Source organism: Ceratosolen solmsi, unplaced genomic scaffold (assembly GCF_000503995.2).
Source record: "Ceratosolen solmsi marchali unplaced genomic scaffold, CerSol_1.0 scaffold6, whole genome shotgun sequence".
In the NCBI taxonomy this organism is placed as follows: domain Eukaryota; kingdom Metazoa; phylum Arthropoda; class Insecta; order Hymenoptera; family Agaonidae; genus Ceratosolen; species Ceratosolen solmsi.
The window spans coordinates 9434043-9450002 of record NW_011948414.1 but is presented as its reverse complement, the minus strand read 5'-3'; the positions used below and the strand labels follow the sequence as shown (position 1 = coordinate 9450002).

The 15960-nt window shown below is 20.3% G+C and overlaps 2 protein-coding genes across 2 annotated transcripts; one reads left to right on the top strand and one right to left on the bottom strand.

The window, feature by feature from the left end:
* Window positions 1–7857: 7857 nt before the first annotated feature.
* On the bottom strand, window positions 7858–9750 carry LOC105368411 (general odorant-binding protein 56d-like). Its single transcript, XM_011507421.1, has 5 exons — window positions 9497–9750; window positions 8967–9042; window positions 8524–8615; window positions 8230–8335; window positions 7858–7937 (listed from the first exon to the last, which is right to left on the bottom strand). Exons 1-5 carry the CDS (start codon window positions 9545–9547, stop codon window positions 7858–7860), a joined length of 405 nt encoding a protein of 134 aa, XP_011505723.1. The 5' UTR covers window positions 9548–9750.
* A 2575-nt stretch (window positions 9751–12325) lies between these two features.
* Window positions 12326–14445, top strand: LOC105367999 (uncharacterized). The gene is made up of 4 exons (XM_011506880.1): window positions 12326–12387; window positions 13588–13761; window positions 13991–14105; window positions 14319–14445. Exons 1-4 carry the CDS (start codon window positions 12328–12330, stop codon window positions 14375–14377), a joined length of 408 nt encoding a protein of 135 aa, XP_011505182.1. The 5' UTR covers window positions 12326–12327; the 3' UTR covers window positions 14378–14445.
* Window positions 14446–15960: the final 1515 nt, after the last annotated feature.

Genomic DNA, 15960 nt, shown 5'->3' with positions numbered 1-15960 from the left:
TATTTTTTATTTTCGTTCGATTGGCCTAAAAATAATATATATATTTAAAGTAATTATAAATCAATTAATTCGTAAAGGTAAATATTTGATAATTATTAAAATATGTGATATATAAATAATTAAGCTTTAACTATAATTATGACATAAAAGATTAAAATAATTGATATAGAGAGATGAAAATGTAAAAATAATTTAATATTATCTATTTAAAAAATATTACGAAGATTGTAAGAAAGTTTTCAAAAAAATTGAAATTTCTATGTGTGAAAAAATCAATATATATATATATATATATATATAAATGTCAGGAATAAATTATTTATTAGATTGTAAATGCTTAAAATTTACATTTAATTTGTTGCGACAAACACATAAAATAGAATTTAAATCTTTAAGTATAACGAATGTCTCTAATAATTATTTATCGATAAAATGCTAAACCAATTCATATATATTTACTGTTTTATTTGTTTTTCAATTAATATCTTTACTAGTTGAAACAATAATAAATTCTTAAAAACAATAATAAAAAAAAAATTAAAATATGATAAAGAATAAATAATAAAAAAAGATATATGTGAAACAATAAGTATAAGTTAACAAAATTATTTGTAGAAATGCAATATTTTTTCAATTTGCAGTTCTCTAGATTATGATATTTATAATTTATTGAGACTTAATGAAGTAAATACTTAATAAAATTTTAATTTAACGCATTGAAAATTAACTTTATTTATCTTATATATAATTTGTGAGCTTACCAGATGCAAATACGACTGTAAAAATAACAATAAATATAATTGTTGTAATCTTAGACATGATTGGATTGTATATATCTTAATGTTAAATACAAAAAAAAATTATTAAACTCTACAAAAGCTTGTTTCTTCCGATACAAACTATCAGTTCTGATATCCACATCATTTTATACCAAGCCATCCTTGAAATTCATTGGATATTTCTCTAGTAGTGGGGAACTGAGAATATCATCGTATATTCTAAGAACAAAAATGAAAATATGATAAATACTTATATTTTAAAAAATTTGTGATATTTCCTTTTTGTATGTTAAATGATAAATATTAATGATTTATTTCACATATAACAATGATGTATATAAATTTATAAAACGTGTGAGAGCAAATGTAAATAAAAACCTTAAATCTAAAGGTTGATTTGTGAAATGTCGATCTATTTGCTTTAATTTAGAAACAATTTTTTTTTTTATAGTAGATTATATTCATAAAGAAGTCTATAAAACTTAATTTATAAAGCATATGAGGCTGTATATTATTTTAATTGCTCACTCTCGCTTAACTCTCTTTCCTTTAATTAACGCATTCACTTTTAAATATTATATTATAAGTGTTAAATTAAATTTCCAATAGCAATACTTAATTGTGAACAATATCGAATTATAATATATAAATATTTGCACACATAAATTACTTATTACATTTAATTTATGATAATAACAAATTTATAACTTTTTAATCAATAGCTAACTATAGTATATTATATTGGTTAGTAAATAATTCTTATTCTACTTTGACAATTTAAAGATTATTTCAAATAAAAATAAATTTTGTTATAATATTTCAATAATTGTTAAATATGAATTAAATTAAAACAAATATACATATAATTATATGGATATTGAATATTAGAATTATATGTATACGAGTTCAGTGAATTGAAAGTTTATTTTAGATAATTTTTATTAAAGTGAATATAAATATGTATGGATTTTTCTATTAAGTGTTTAGTGACAAGATACGCATTAATATAAGTTTTTAATGTTTTTACACCTACAAAGTTTACATATATAATTTATTTGTAAATATATATCATATAAATAAGTTTCTGAAAAATAATTAATATGACAGTATTTTTTGCTTATAAAATTATTTAAAATTCACAAATTCAGGTCTGAATTTAGATATATTTGATTTTTTTTTCTATAAACATATCTATGAACTCTGCATTGAAATACAGGAAGTTTAAAAATATTGGATTAAATAAACTATTTATAGTATAATTGAACATTTTTTACTAAACATTTATATGATAGCATCATACAGAGAAACCAACTTGCGAAAAATACATTTGAAAATTTATTTTGAATGCAAACAATGATTGCGTTGCCTTACATTTTCTTATATCATTTAACAATTTTCGGAGTTTACATATGATGAATACATACGGCTTCGTTTTTAACAATGTTTAATTGAGTTAATATTTCCCTTTAATATAATATTTTAATTTTTTTAATTTTTACAAAATAATAAGAAAAAATATTTTATAGAAAAATAAAATATAAAATAATTAATTTTAGGCAAAAAAAAAAAAATAATAATAATAATTATAAGTTTATATGATATAAAAATTATAAATTGGACTTTTGTTATTCAAATTTAATTTCATGCAAGTATAGAAAACTATTATTTTATTCCTAAAATATAATATTATTCTTTGAACTATTATAGGGTTAATATATATATAAATAATAACTTCTTACAATAATTATGTTGCATAATATAATATTATTGCCTTTAAATAATACGTAATATATGCTCAAAATATAGACTATAATGTTTATAATTAAAAATTATTTGTCTATAATTTAAATTTTCTTTTCTGATTAAAAAATGAATTTTATGCCAAAAATTAAATGGAAATGTTTTTGAATATTAAAGATATTTCCGATATTTTTGCCAAACTGGTTAGAAAACGAATGACCTCGGTTCAGATGTGTCACCCAATCAAAGCCGAAAATATGTAAAACGTCATCAAAAATAAAAACTATATAAAGGATCGTGGGAGGAAATATTTAAATATTTTTCCTTTTATCCAGTATTAATGCACAAGACAAAAAAATACTTCGTATTGCTTACATTTTACATTTCTTATATAAATGAACGATATAATGTGGTAATCATGATTTTATCTATACTCGTATAATGTAAGATTAAAATTAGAGTTAGTTAAATATGATACAATCAGCTACCGAAATATATAAATGTAAAAGCTAAAAAGATTTTGTTGACTGCTTTCCAAACGTCGAATATTTAAAAATGTTTAATTAACACAGAAAAGCAAATGTGTGATATTACTTTATATTATTCTGTTTAAAAATTATATTTTATTTTAAAATATGTTTAAAAAAACTATATTTAGATAGTTAAGTAGTAATCTATAAGTTCAGATTATGAAAAAAAATATAATAGTAATAAGAAATAATTTTATGAAATTGTATATAATATATTTAAACATTAATTAAAAATATTTAAGAAGAAAGAGTTTTTGATTACAAGAAATTTAGTTCTTATTAGTGAGAAAACATAATTTTTTTCATTTCTTTCTAATAAAAGTAATATTAATTATTAAAATTATTAAATAAAACAATTATATCTATAATTTTTTTCCATTTCATTTTTTCTATTACAGTTTACATACCATAATGTTAAATTTGATTGGAATTTCATATTTTTCAAAATTGTAACGAGCTATATACATATATTAAAAAATTATTTTCACATGATTAAATAATCGAACTGGTTTCATTGTATAAATAAACATTCCATTGTCAAAGTAATTCATTGTAAAGAAATGTTAATACAATTATACACATTTATTGAAAATTAATTTTTTAATAATTCACAATCTGTTACGTTATCTCGTTACTTAGTTAGTAAGTATTTTTAACATTCAATGCTAATTTGACTAACATCATACACATTTATTTCATCTCTATCATAAATTAGACTATTTTTATAAATATGTAAAAATATATTATAATTTCCTCATAATAATTTGAAAAAAATTACTGTTTATAATTAGATAAGAATAAATACATGGTACAAAGCAATAAAATTTTATAAAATTAATTTATTCAAACATTATATTGTAAATTAAAAAATTCGTAATATACTATAAATATAATGTAAATGTAATATAAATGTAATATAATATTTGATTTATTACATAATTATTGAAAATATAATTTAATAAAGTGTTCTTATATTTCCACTTTTTATCATTTTTAACAATCATTACTTTTATTTTTAACAATTTATAACGACAGCTATGATAATAACATTGTATAAACATTATATAATTAAATAAAAAAATTCTACTTACCTCAGTTCCTATCATGTTAAACGTACAGATGAAATATCACTGAAATCGACTAAAATATTAATTTTCAACAAAAATATCAAATAGTATTATCTATTTTAGATGCATATTCTTAATAATATGTATTATATGTAAATTACATATTATAGTAATATATAAGCCTTTTTTTTTTGTTAAATAATATCAATGAAAAGGATGAAAGTGTTAATTTATTTGATGGTGAATGAAAGTGTCTATACTTTTGTATGTGATAATTTTTTAATTATTTTCATTCAAATATTTATTTGTTCATTGTAATAAATAACGAGAGAATCTCTTATAACTTGAAATATAAATAGATTGTTTCTTTTATTAGATGTGCTAATAATTATTTATAAAAATGTTATCATGGATTAAGCAAAAACGATGACATTACTTGAGAAAGCAATAAATATTAAATATAATTATTAGGCATTAAATATTACTATTTGAAATATATAACAAAGCATATAATAAGTACTTCACTATTTTAAAAAAATTATGAAACTTTATTATTATTTTAATTAGTAATAGTAAAGTTAAAAATAATTTATGAAAGTCTTAATAGTATAACAAGAAATGCAAAATGAATTTAGTACAAAATGAATATGATAAACATTACATTTTATCTGACAATATATCTAACTATTATAATCTATAATTTTAATGTTTAATGTTAATGTAAAAATAAGTTTATTATAATTTATTAAATTTGTTTAAAAATGAAAATTGTTTTATTATTTATGTTAATTTGGTTTGAAAATTTGGATAAGTTTTGCAAAAATTTCAACGGAAGTTTTTTTTGTCAATTCATTTGAAGTATAAGTATAATTATAAACATAAATAATAATAAATGTATAAATAATATTAGAAAACGCGAATGCTATTATAGAAACTGGTATTTTGCAGCATCTATCGATAAAGGTTGACGCTAAGGTAAACTGTTGCAACTCAGATGGTAAAATATCAGCATAAATAGGAAACCGTTGAAATAATTGATTTTTTATTAGCATAAATATTGGTAATGTGCATACATTTGAATATATAAATATGCTTAATGAGTATTATTAGATATTGCTAATCACCTGTACATATTTACATATATATATATATATATATATATATATATATATATATATATATATATATATACAAATATATAAGGAAAAATATGATACAAGAAATATGTAGGATTAAAAGAAATAATTAGAATATGACTTTAATTAAAAATAATAATTAATGTATAATATAATATAAAGATTATTTAACAATTTTTAATAGAAATTGTAGTAATGCCACTTCTGAATACTTATAAAAGAGATATAAATTTTATGTATTTTTAAAAATATTTAAAATAAGAAATATTTATAATTTTTTATAAACTTAGAAGGAAATAGTTCATTTTAAGATTAATTTTCAAGTAATTTTAAGTGATACTTAATAAATGAATTTATATAGCCATATAGCGGTCATCGAAGTTTTCATTTAGTAATAAAACATATTTTATTAACATATTTCTGGATAATAAAATTCGACATACTGATTAAGTATTTCAGTTTGCTTTAATAAACCACTAAAATAATGTAAAAAAAAAATAATAACATATACTTTATGTAAGGAAATATATATCATTTAATGTTATAAAAGAAACGAGAGATAGTTTTTTATAAAAAAAAAACCAAAAGATAAATATTTACGTGAATATGGTAGTGATGTTCTCAAGTTCAAAAGGTCTCTTAATTATCATATAAGACAAATATTAAAAAAACACCATATTTAATCAATAAACAACAAATTTCACACATTGTTTTAATAAATTATTCCAAATATCTTATATTTTAGCGAGACTTTTTACAATAATATATCTTTTTTTTTTTTTCTTTAACTATGATTGTAATTAAATTAATTTATATATGATGTTAATGATATTAAGTGATATTACCATAGATTTGATTGGTTATAATTTGAATGACAATGAAAAAGAATTGAACAAATGAAAATAAAAATATAAGATTTCTATTCTATAAGTATCTAAATAAATATCTGTGGGCGCGGAAAGAATTTGAAACTTTTATACAAAAATATGTTCAAAACATATTGTGATTATTAATGACGATGGACACAATAAGTAAATGCTTCATCTTTAAAAAAAAAATAAAAAAAAAAGTAATGGAGCAGACTGAATACATTTCAGGATCGACTGTAAATACTATCTCTGAATTTGTCACGATACTATGGAGAAATGATCACAGTTTAACATGTCATTTTATATGTTAATGATTCTTTGAGGCACATAACGACTTTAGCTATTAAACGATATATAACGATTTGGGCCTAACTACTTGATTGATAACTTTAAAGCAATTAACATTTGTTTTAAAAATGGATTGTCATTATTTACTTTTTTTTTAAAATAATTTTAGTATTTCTAAATTTATCACAATGAAGACAGATATTATAATATCGATATTATATTTAATATATCTGTCGGATTGATTGATACCTAAATTAATTATTTAAATTTATTTGTTCCCTTGATCATATAAATAGCTGTATACGATTATGTTAATATACATGAAATTTTAATTTTAAATTCATAAATAATAATAATATCTTAAAATTAATACCATATAATTGTATATTTTAATAAATTTGTTATTTCTATTGTGAATCAAGAATTATAAAATAATTCAATATAGTCGTATAAGCATTCAATTCTTTGCACAATTAAACAGATTCAGAAGTAATTAGTTTCCATAGAGTTTAAATGATATTCATTGTAATGAATACAATACTCATTATTTTATACTCCAACAATATAAGTAACTCCTTGGAAAAACTAAATTAAAAAAAAAAGTGCTTATAAAATTTTCTAAAATATTTGGTGGAATTCTTGTATTGATATAATAATAATAAATGCCGAAAATAAAATTGTGAGTAACCAGTTATCAATATAAGGTGTAGATAAATTTCATAAAAAGTATATTTTATGTTGTATTATATTTTCCTTTTGTATAATTAATAAATATTGTTGAGCCATTTTATCTGTTTCAAATGTCTCCATTGATGTAAGTAGTTTATTGTTTTATTTATAATTACAAATTTTATTAAAGCATTAATAATAATTACGATTAATATAAATGATTGCGATAGAGCACGTGTAACTATAAAACGTATAAGAATAATTAATTTTCATGCTTTTTTATTTTAAAAAACTATATATTAATTATATAAAACAAATTATAAAAAAATATTGAAGTATTAAGTACTTCATAATAATATTTATAAAATATAAACTTGTCTAGTAAATATTATTCAATCATTTTTATTTATTTTTATTTGTTTAATACTCATGACTAAAAATTACTAAAAATGAAAATGATCGTTTAAAAACTTCCAAAAATATTGTATTGTAAGATTTATAATAAGTGATATTACTAAATTATAATAAAAGTAATAAAATGAAAAGTATTTTATATAGAGTTAAAAGCAGTTATTTCTAATTTTTATTTATTTTATGCATGTTTGTCGGCGTCTATATATATATATATATGAATGGGTAGTTGATAAAGAAGATAGAATTTCTCAATTTTTTTTCCTTTGCATAGTCTATTTTTATTTACAAATGTACGTTAAAAAATATAGAATAGATAATCACAATAAGTGACATATAACTAAATAAGAATATATAATAAAATGATATTAATCCAAGATGGTACCGGTTTTAGTTTTCAAAAGGCAACTCATGATTTTGCCTCCAGTCTCGCAATTATCTTTTCCCACTGGAAATAAAAATAAAATACAGCTTTTAATAATTATATGATAAATATATGTATTTGAAATATATTATAAAATCATACATAATTTTGAAATCTTTTTAAGCAAATATATATATATATATATATATATATATATCAATAATCCGTTAATAATAAATAAACAAAGTTAAAATATATATATTTTAATATTTACGAGTCAAACGAATTAAAAATATTTCATTGCTTCATTGGAGATTATTAAATATTGATATTTAATCGAACATTGTACAAATTATTATAATTAAACACTTATTACCTTGAGCTTTGCACGTTTCAATAATTTGATCTACTTTGTCCATCGGTAAATCTTGAGGTGCTTTAGCCCTCGCAACTTCATCGTCAATAGTGCCATCTGGTCTCATCTAAGAATATAAATTCATGAATTAATATCTACTAATTAAACTAAACATTTAGCTAGAAAAAAAAAAAACTAATGGTTTTGAACAAATATATTAAGAAATAAATTATAAAGTATTTTAAAAGCGTTATTGTGTAATTATTTAATTACATTTATTACAGATTATTTATTTTATTTATTTTATTTACTTACGATTCCAACCTTCTTGAACATACAAGCCGAAAAACAGTTCATTTTATCGTCAAATTCAACTTGGTTTCCATTTTTGACGTTGTCAATAACGGCTGAAAACGTACAGAAAAAAAGTTAATTAATTGACAAATAAGATTATTTAATAAGAAAATACTATGGATAATAATAATCTTTTAATAAAAATATTGTTAAATAAATTTATACTAACGAAAAAATAAAAATTATGCCAAGAAACTTGTCCGTAAATAATTTTCATGTCTTTAAATGTTTGATTGATCATAACAACTTAACTTTATATCCCTGTTATAGTAAATAAATTCATAGGGTTTTAAAACAGTGAAAATTTATAATTTGTATAATGAATTTTACACGAATTAATTTGTTGTCGTTTAATGTTTATCGATCGTTTACCTAATTCTTTCAAGAAGTATAAAAACTCTTACCTTCGTCAACTCCGGTTTCAGCAATACAAGCAGTTTTGTATTCCTTTAATTTCATTCTTTGTTCGTCAGTAATTCCCTATTATTTAAAAATGTAAATAATTTATTATAATAAAAATTTATTTGCTTAAATTTAATATTTTTTTCTGTAAATACGAATTTAAATTTTCGTTAAATTATATTATCCATCATTTATTCAAGATAAATTTTTAATTTATTTAATTTTTTTCTTTTCAGCAGTAATAATATTGTATAAAGATATAGAGATAATAAATTTTAAAAATATTTCAATAATATAAATAATTAACAGAAACTTTTTACAAAATTCTACGCATTAAAAAGATTTTCATAAAATGTAAATAATTTATTATAATTATTTAATTATTTATTACTAATTAAGCTAATTGACTCTATAAGTTATATAATTGTATTTTTCATAATAGAAGACATTCAAATAAAATATGAATAAACATTATAAATAACGATTATTAATATTTACATATTTATTTACATATTTATGGAATTGTACTTACTGCAAAAGCACTGACGATACACGCTGCAAAGGCAATTACGAAGAATTTCATCTTGAAAAATAGAGGTTGGTTAAAGGATCTACCTAAAATGTCGAAGTGTAAGTTCTAATTGAAGACTGAATACAAGTCGTTGAAATTGCAGCCTTTTTATACGCATGAGATTTACGTTCGCCCCACGCCCCAATCACCTTTTTTATTCCTCTACAATCGGCTGAATAATAGCGGCTCGACACCAGTATTCCTAGAAAAGTGGGGACTACACCAAAAACTTCCGGAGAGCCATCAGACATGTGAACGATGATGAGAATAACAATTATCAAGATGAAGGACATTGCAAGTTCATCATAACATTATATTGTGAAAGCGTAATCCATATCATTAATTTAATATTCATAAATTATCGAAAGTACAATAGTTTCACTTAGATCAATTTAAATATATTGTTAAATCGTTTAAATTAAGATAATTGTAAACGGAATTATAGTGTTTTATATAAGCGATTAAAATTACACATTTTAAACAAATTGCAGTAATTGTTTTAAAGCTCTATCACAACAAACTTTAACACAACGAACAAAAATTCAAAAATTCCAAAAATAAAGTTCTTTATATTAATAATACTATAAAATTAAATTTAATTAAATATGCAAATAATATTATTTTAAAGAACTTGATTTACATTTTTGAAAACTGTCTCATTAGGAGTATATATTCGCGTTACATATGAAGCTTCAATTACTATAAGATAAACAATAACATGATTTTCTAAAAAGCAATAAATCATATTGCACATTATAAAATTTAAATTATTTATTGAAATATATACTATTTTATTATTTATATTATAATGAATTTAAATTTTGTATTTATTCAAAAACTGAAAATTGTGGCATGTAAATAGTTAGAATAAATTTATTAACGAATAAAAAATAACTCAATTTTCTAAGAATTGTATTATGTATTATAAGAATTGTATAAGAATTGTAATAATGTATATATATATATATATATTATATTTTTACTACTTCTTATCAGATGTTCTTACAATAAGAAAATTTCTTTATACTATTCTTAATATAGAATGAAAAAATAATTTAGACTTAATTAACAGATGGTTTATAAATTCACTAATTATATTTACTTTCAGACAATAATATAATCGTCGATAACAAACACTTTGTTTATAAAGCATTTACACAAACTTTACATTTTATATATATTATAAAAATTTAATTAATTAATCAAATTGTTTCAGAAAGCAAAATGTTGTATACAAACAATTACTAACATACAATATATTTGCAATTATTATAAATAAAATAGGTTTGATATAGTAATAGTTTAATTAAAAAAAAACAGTTTATTTATAATAATTATTTAAAACACTTTATTTATGTACATTACTATAAATCTATATGTATAAATTAGTATATATATATATTAATTATTCCTATATAAGGCAATTCAACTTTCAAAATTTAAAAAAATTAAAAATACATAGTTTTCAATAAATATAATGTATACCCTAACACAAAAACAAACAGTTTTCATTTCGATTTTGTGACATTAAAATTTATTGCTTAATATACCTAATAATATATCTTGAAATTTAACTTAATTTGTTATTAAGCCATCTATAAAATACTATTTAGAATATGGAAAAGTTTTTAAAAACAATATATTAAATAAAGACATAGTTAAATTAAAATGTATATTTTTATATTTAATTTATTTAATTGCTTATAATAGCAACATAGTTTCTCGTAAAAATGATACATAATACTATATCACTACATATGTTTACTTTAAATTCTACAAAAACATCGTAATATTTATTATTTTTATAATTGCAATGCGAATTTCAAAGTACAACGTAAGCTATAAAAAATGGTAATGTTACATACATATAAATTTTTAATTTAAAACACTTTAACGATATTTTTTATTATAAAAATTAAATAAAATGTGTTATTTAAATCTTAGTTTTAATCTATAGATATAAAATTTTGCTATATTATATAACTAAATTTGTTAGCTAATGATATCTACCTACACTTTGGTCACAGTCATCTAACACTTTAATTGGAGTTTGTTCATTATTATGAGTATTCTAAAAAGATTTAGATTTGAAATTTTATAAATATTATAATAAAATATAAATTTATTTATATAGTCAAGAATTAAATACATTATTGAAAGATTTGTGAAAAATATTGCAAATATTTTTTCTACAATACAATACTATAAATACATCCAATTTTTTTATGTTTCATATAAAACATATTTTGTATTGATATTACAAAATTTAATAATAATAAAATCTAATTTTATACTATAACATTTTTACATGTATATATATATATATATATATATATATATTTAACAAAATAGATTGGATGTATGTGTTTCAAAATCTTTTCTTTACCAATCGTAGACAAAAATTATAATGCACCCGGCGTAGTTGTTAGTCTTTGAAGGACAAGTAAGGACGAGATTTTGACAAAAGAATATAATACATTTTCGGTTCTTCATTAAAATTGGTAGAAACGTAGAAAGAATAAAAAATATATTTTTTTACTTTTTGATTTTTGTACGAATTTGCATGTGCACGAATATGTTTGATATTAGCATGGCATCTCAGATTCTGTGCACAACTTTATACACAAAAAATTAGCTTATGCAATGTCCTGATTGCTTGAAGGATAAACTACACTAAACGGTTTTATTTATTTTCTCTCTCTCTCTCTCTCTCTCTCTCTTTATCTATCAGGATGTGACTCATTATAAGGCCTCTATAGAATACCACGGCAATGGAAGATTTAACTATATTGATGATCTCTTTGCATCACAATAAAGAAGTGTATTTGATTGATATTTCATCTTCTACATCGGTAGATATATATTGACTGTTTTTTGATAAGCTTCCTTTGTAATTTTTAATATATCAATATAAATATTCGATCATAACATTGTATTATATGTGAAAACACTAACATGTCAAAACACGATAAATACAAGTAAATTTTTGTAATAATTATTTCGGAAGGAAAAATACAAAAGCCCAAAACGTATTCAACCATAGATTATTTCAGATGGAAAGATATAATTTCATTTTAATAATATTCAAACTATTATTGCACATATACTTTTTCTTTTAGGATGCAATATCCTGTGAAATAAATTGAGATTTGATGTATAATTACTCAAAATCTGTATATTTTTAATTCATTTTATTTCTAATATATTTTAAGCAAATATTACAAATTTAATAATACATTCTTAAAACGTTCATTTACATATTAATACATTGAATTATTTGCTAAAACTTTAGAATAACATTATTATTATTAACTGCAATCGTTACTAAAGCATATTGAAAGTGGTACATATTTTATTAGTAATATTTTGAAATATTAATATAATAAATTAAGTATTATAATTATTATTGTTATAATTACACTTAAGTACACGCACGCGCGCGCACACACACACGCGCACTCACACACACACGCGCACACACACACACACACATACAACTTTAACATTATGCGAATTATAAAATAATTTGAATGTCAGTATGAAGAAAATCGTAAGTATAAAATTGAAAAATCGTTCATTATAATTAACACATTAATAAATGGACAATTGTGACTTCCTACTCTTAAATGATTCTATAAAGTGAATAATTTTCGGCGTTATACTATAAATTCAGTGCACGAATAAAGTATTGCAGCAGATCGTTTAAAAACTTAAAATGCGCTTCTTCATTATAATTTGCATACTTGACATTATTATTTTAATCAGTGTGAGATTTTTAAGATATAAATTATTACAATATTTTAAAATGCTTGTCGAGAATTTTTACAAAATCTAATTTTAATTTTTTAATATTAAAAGGATAAAGAAAATTCAGTTTCATTTTCAATTTATTCCTTAATTTTTAAAGATATTTAAATAATTATGAAATAATACAAAGTTATATATTATTGCGGAACGAGTAATATAAAAATATTTACTTAAATAACAATGTCTAATATTAAATTCATTTGTATTCGTTAAGTAGAAGTTAATATATCGTGAATATTTTATAGAAAACGAAAGCAGTTTCTAATGAAGCTCAGTATCCGGATTATATGGAAGTATTGCAAAATTGCACTAAAGAAAATAAAATTACCCTCGAAAGATACATTCAAGCATCCAAGACTCGAAATAACAATGCCGATATCGAATGTGTAGACGCTTGTATGTTTAAGATCTACAAGATTGTAAGTCTCTCGATAAATTGTTTAAATTATTGCATTTCTTCTTATTCTATATTATATAAAATTAAGTTTTTAAATATTACATTTTTATTTATACAGCTAAAGGCTTATATCAGATTTATCAATAATTCTGTGCAGATGTTAAAATTTATTTGAAAAACTTATGATTTTAGAGGAAGCCTCTATAATCCTGTTTAATTACAAAAGACTATATAAATTTAATATGTTATAGTTAAATCCAGATGGCACTATTGATTTGCAAAAAGCTATTGAGCATTTAGTAACAAATCGACCAGGAGTACAAAGAGATGTTATGCAAAAGAATATCGAACTATGTAGTATGAAAAGTAAGTAAAATAAATATTTGAACGCATAAAAGGTAAAATTAAACATTTATTAAAAACAATATTTTTTATTATAATATTTACAGTTACATTTGTTTTATTATTATTATTCTACTGATTAAGTAATTTTGTATTTTCCTTGCTATTTATATAATTTTTATTATTACAATTGAAATATCGATTTGCAATATGAACGTATTTTAATTTTATTTTTAGAAGAGGATAATGAATGCCATACTGCTCGAAACTTAATGAATTGTGCTCTTGGTCATTAAGACGTTCTTTATCTTTAAGACAACAGATATATACATATATAATTTTTATTATTATAGATAATCAATTAGTTAAAGACAAACTCACAATTTCACTTTTGAAGGTTTATAATTCTATAATGAATTATAATAATTTCATATTTATATGAGAAATAAAAGTATAATATTCTGTCAACTATTAAATATTATAATTTATTTAATATCATTATTATACATACATATATATATATATATATATATATATATATGTGTGTGTGTGTGTGTGTGTGTGTGTGTGTGTGTGTGTGTATATATGTTATAATATTTTTCGACAAATTCATTCATTTTTAATTACTAATTTAAAGATAATATTTTTTTCCTTCATAATTTATTTAATAATACTTAATTATAGCGGGCGTGAATATACTGTGATTTAAAATATATACTTGAAAATATTGTTTAATATTGTTACAAGTTGATATTTTATGAGATGTGCTTGATTAATCAATATATTTCATAAGCTTAAAAATATGTATTGGTGTATAAAAATTATTATCTAGATACAAATAAATACTTCGTATATCAGATTTGGGTATATTTAATAATTGTTAAGAAGGTTTTTGAATCTTTGTATTCTGAAGTTAAATTTTTCCACGCATTACTTTATTTATGGCTGGGTTCTACACTATCGAAAATCTTAATACTTGTATAATTGCTGTTTCCGTAATAACATCTTTTCATATCGAGGTAAGCATAAATTAATACAATGTTGATGAAGAAGATGACTTGTCTGTTAGAATGTAAATATAAAATAAATATTAAGTAATATATATTAAAATATACATTATAATTTTTAACACTATTCATGAAATTATCAATATTGATAATCTTAATAATATTCATTATGTGATATATAAATATATAAAGAAATCTTGTTTATAACAATAAAAATAATGGAAAATAGATAATGTAAATCTTGCATATCAACTTCATTATAAATGAAAATAATAAGTATAAAAAAATAATCCATACATTTTCGTCACAATATTTTAAATGTTTATAATATTTCTGCTGCATACAATATAAAGTTTTTGTATTAAATATATTTTTTTATTTATCATTTTTATTGTTTTGATGAATATTTTTCATGATCTAATTATATATGTAGTATTATGATTATATATATATATATATACACATACATCTTATAAGTATTTATTACATTCTTTGTATTAATTTTGCTGATATGTATTTCTATCCACATTATTCTTTATAGTTTACAATTATTTTTATTTTCCTTTGGTAATAATTGGCATCTATCACAGTTTTTAATTAATCTATTTTTAAAAAAAAGTTGTAATATATTTTTTACTTTCTAATCATCTAATTAATATTAGTCATTACAAAAGAATTAGGCAACACTTAGTAAACACAATATGTTTACGTAAAGAATAAATTCTATATAATACATTATATAAATTAAAACTATTAAAAAATTCTATAACAATATTAAAACATTATATAGAATATAAAAGCTATTGAGAATTGCTTAATTTGAACGTATTAATTAAAGATAATATACAAAAAAAATTAATAAAAAGTATTAA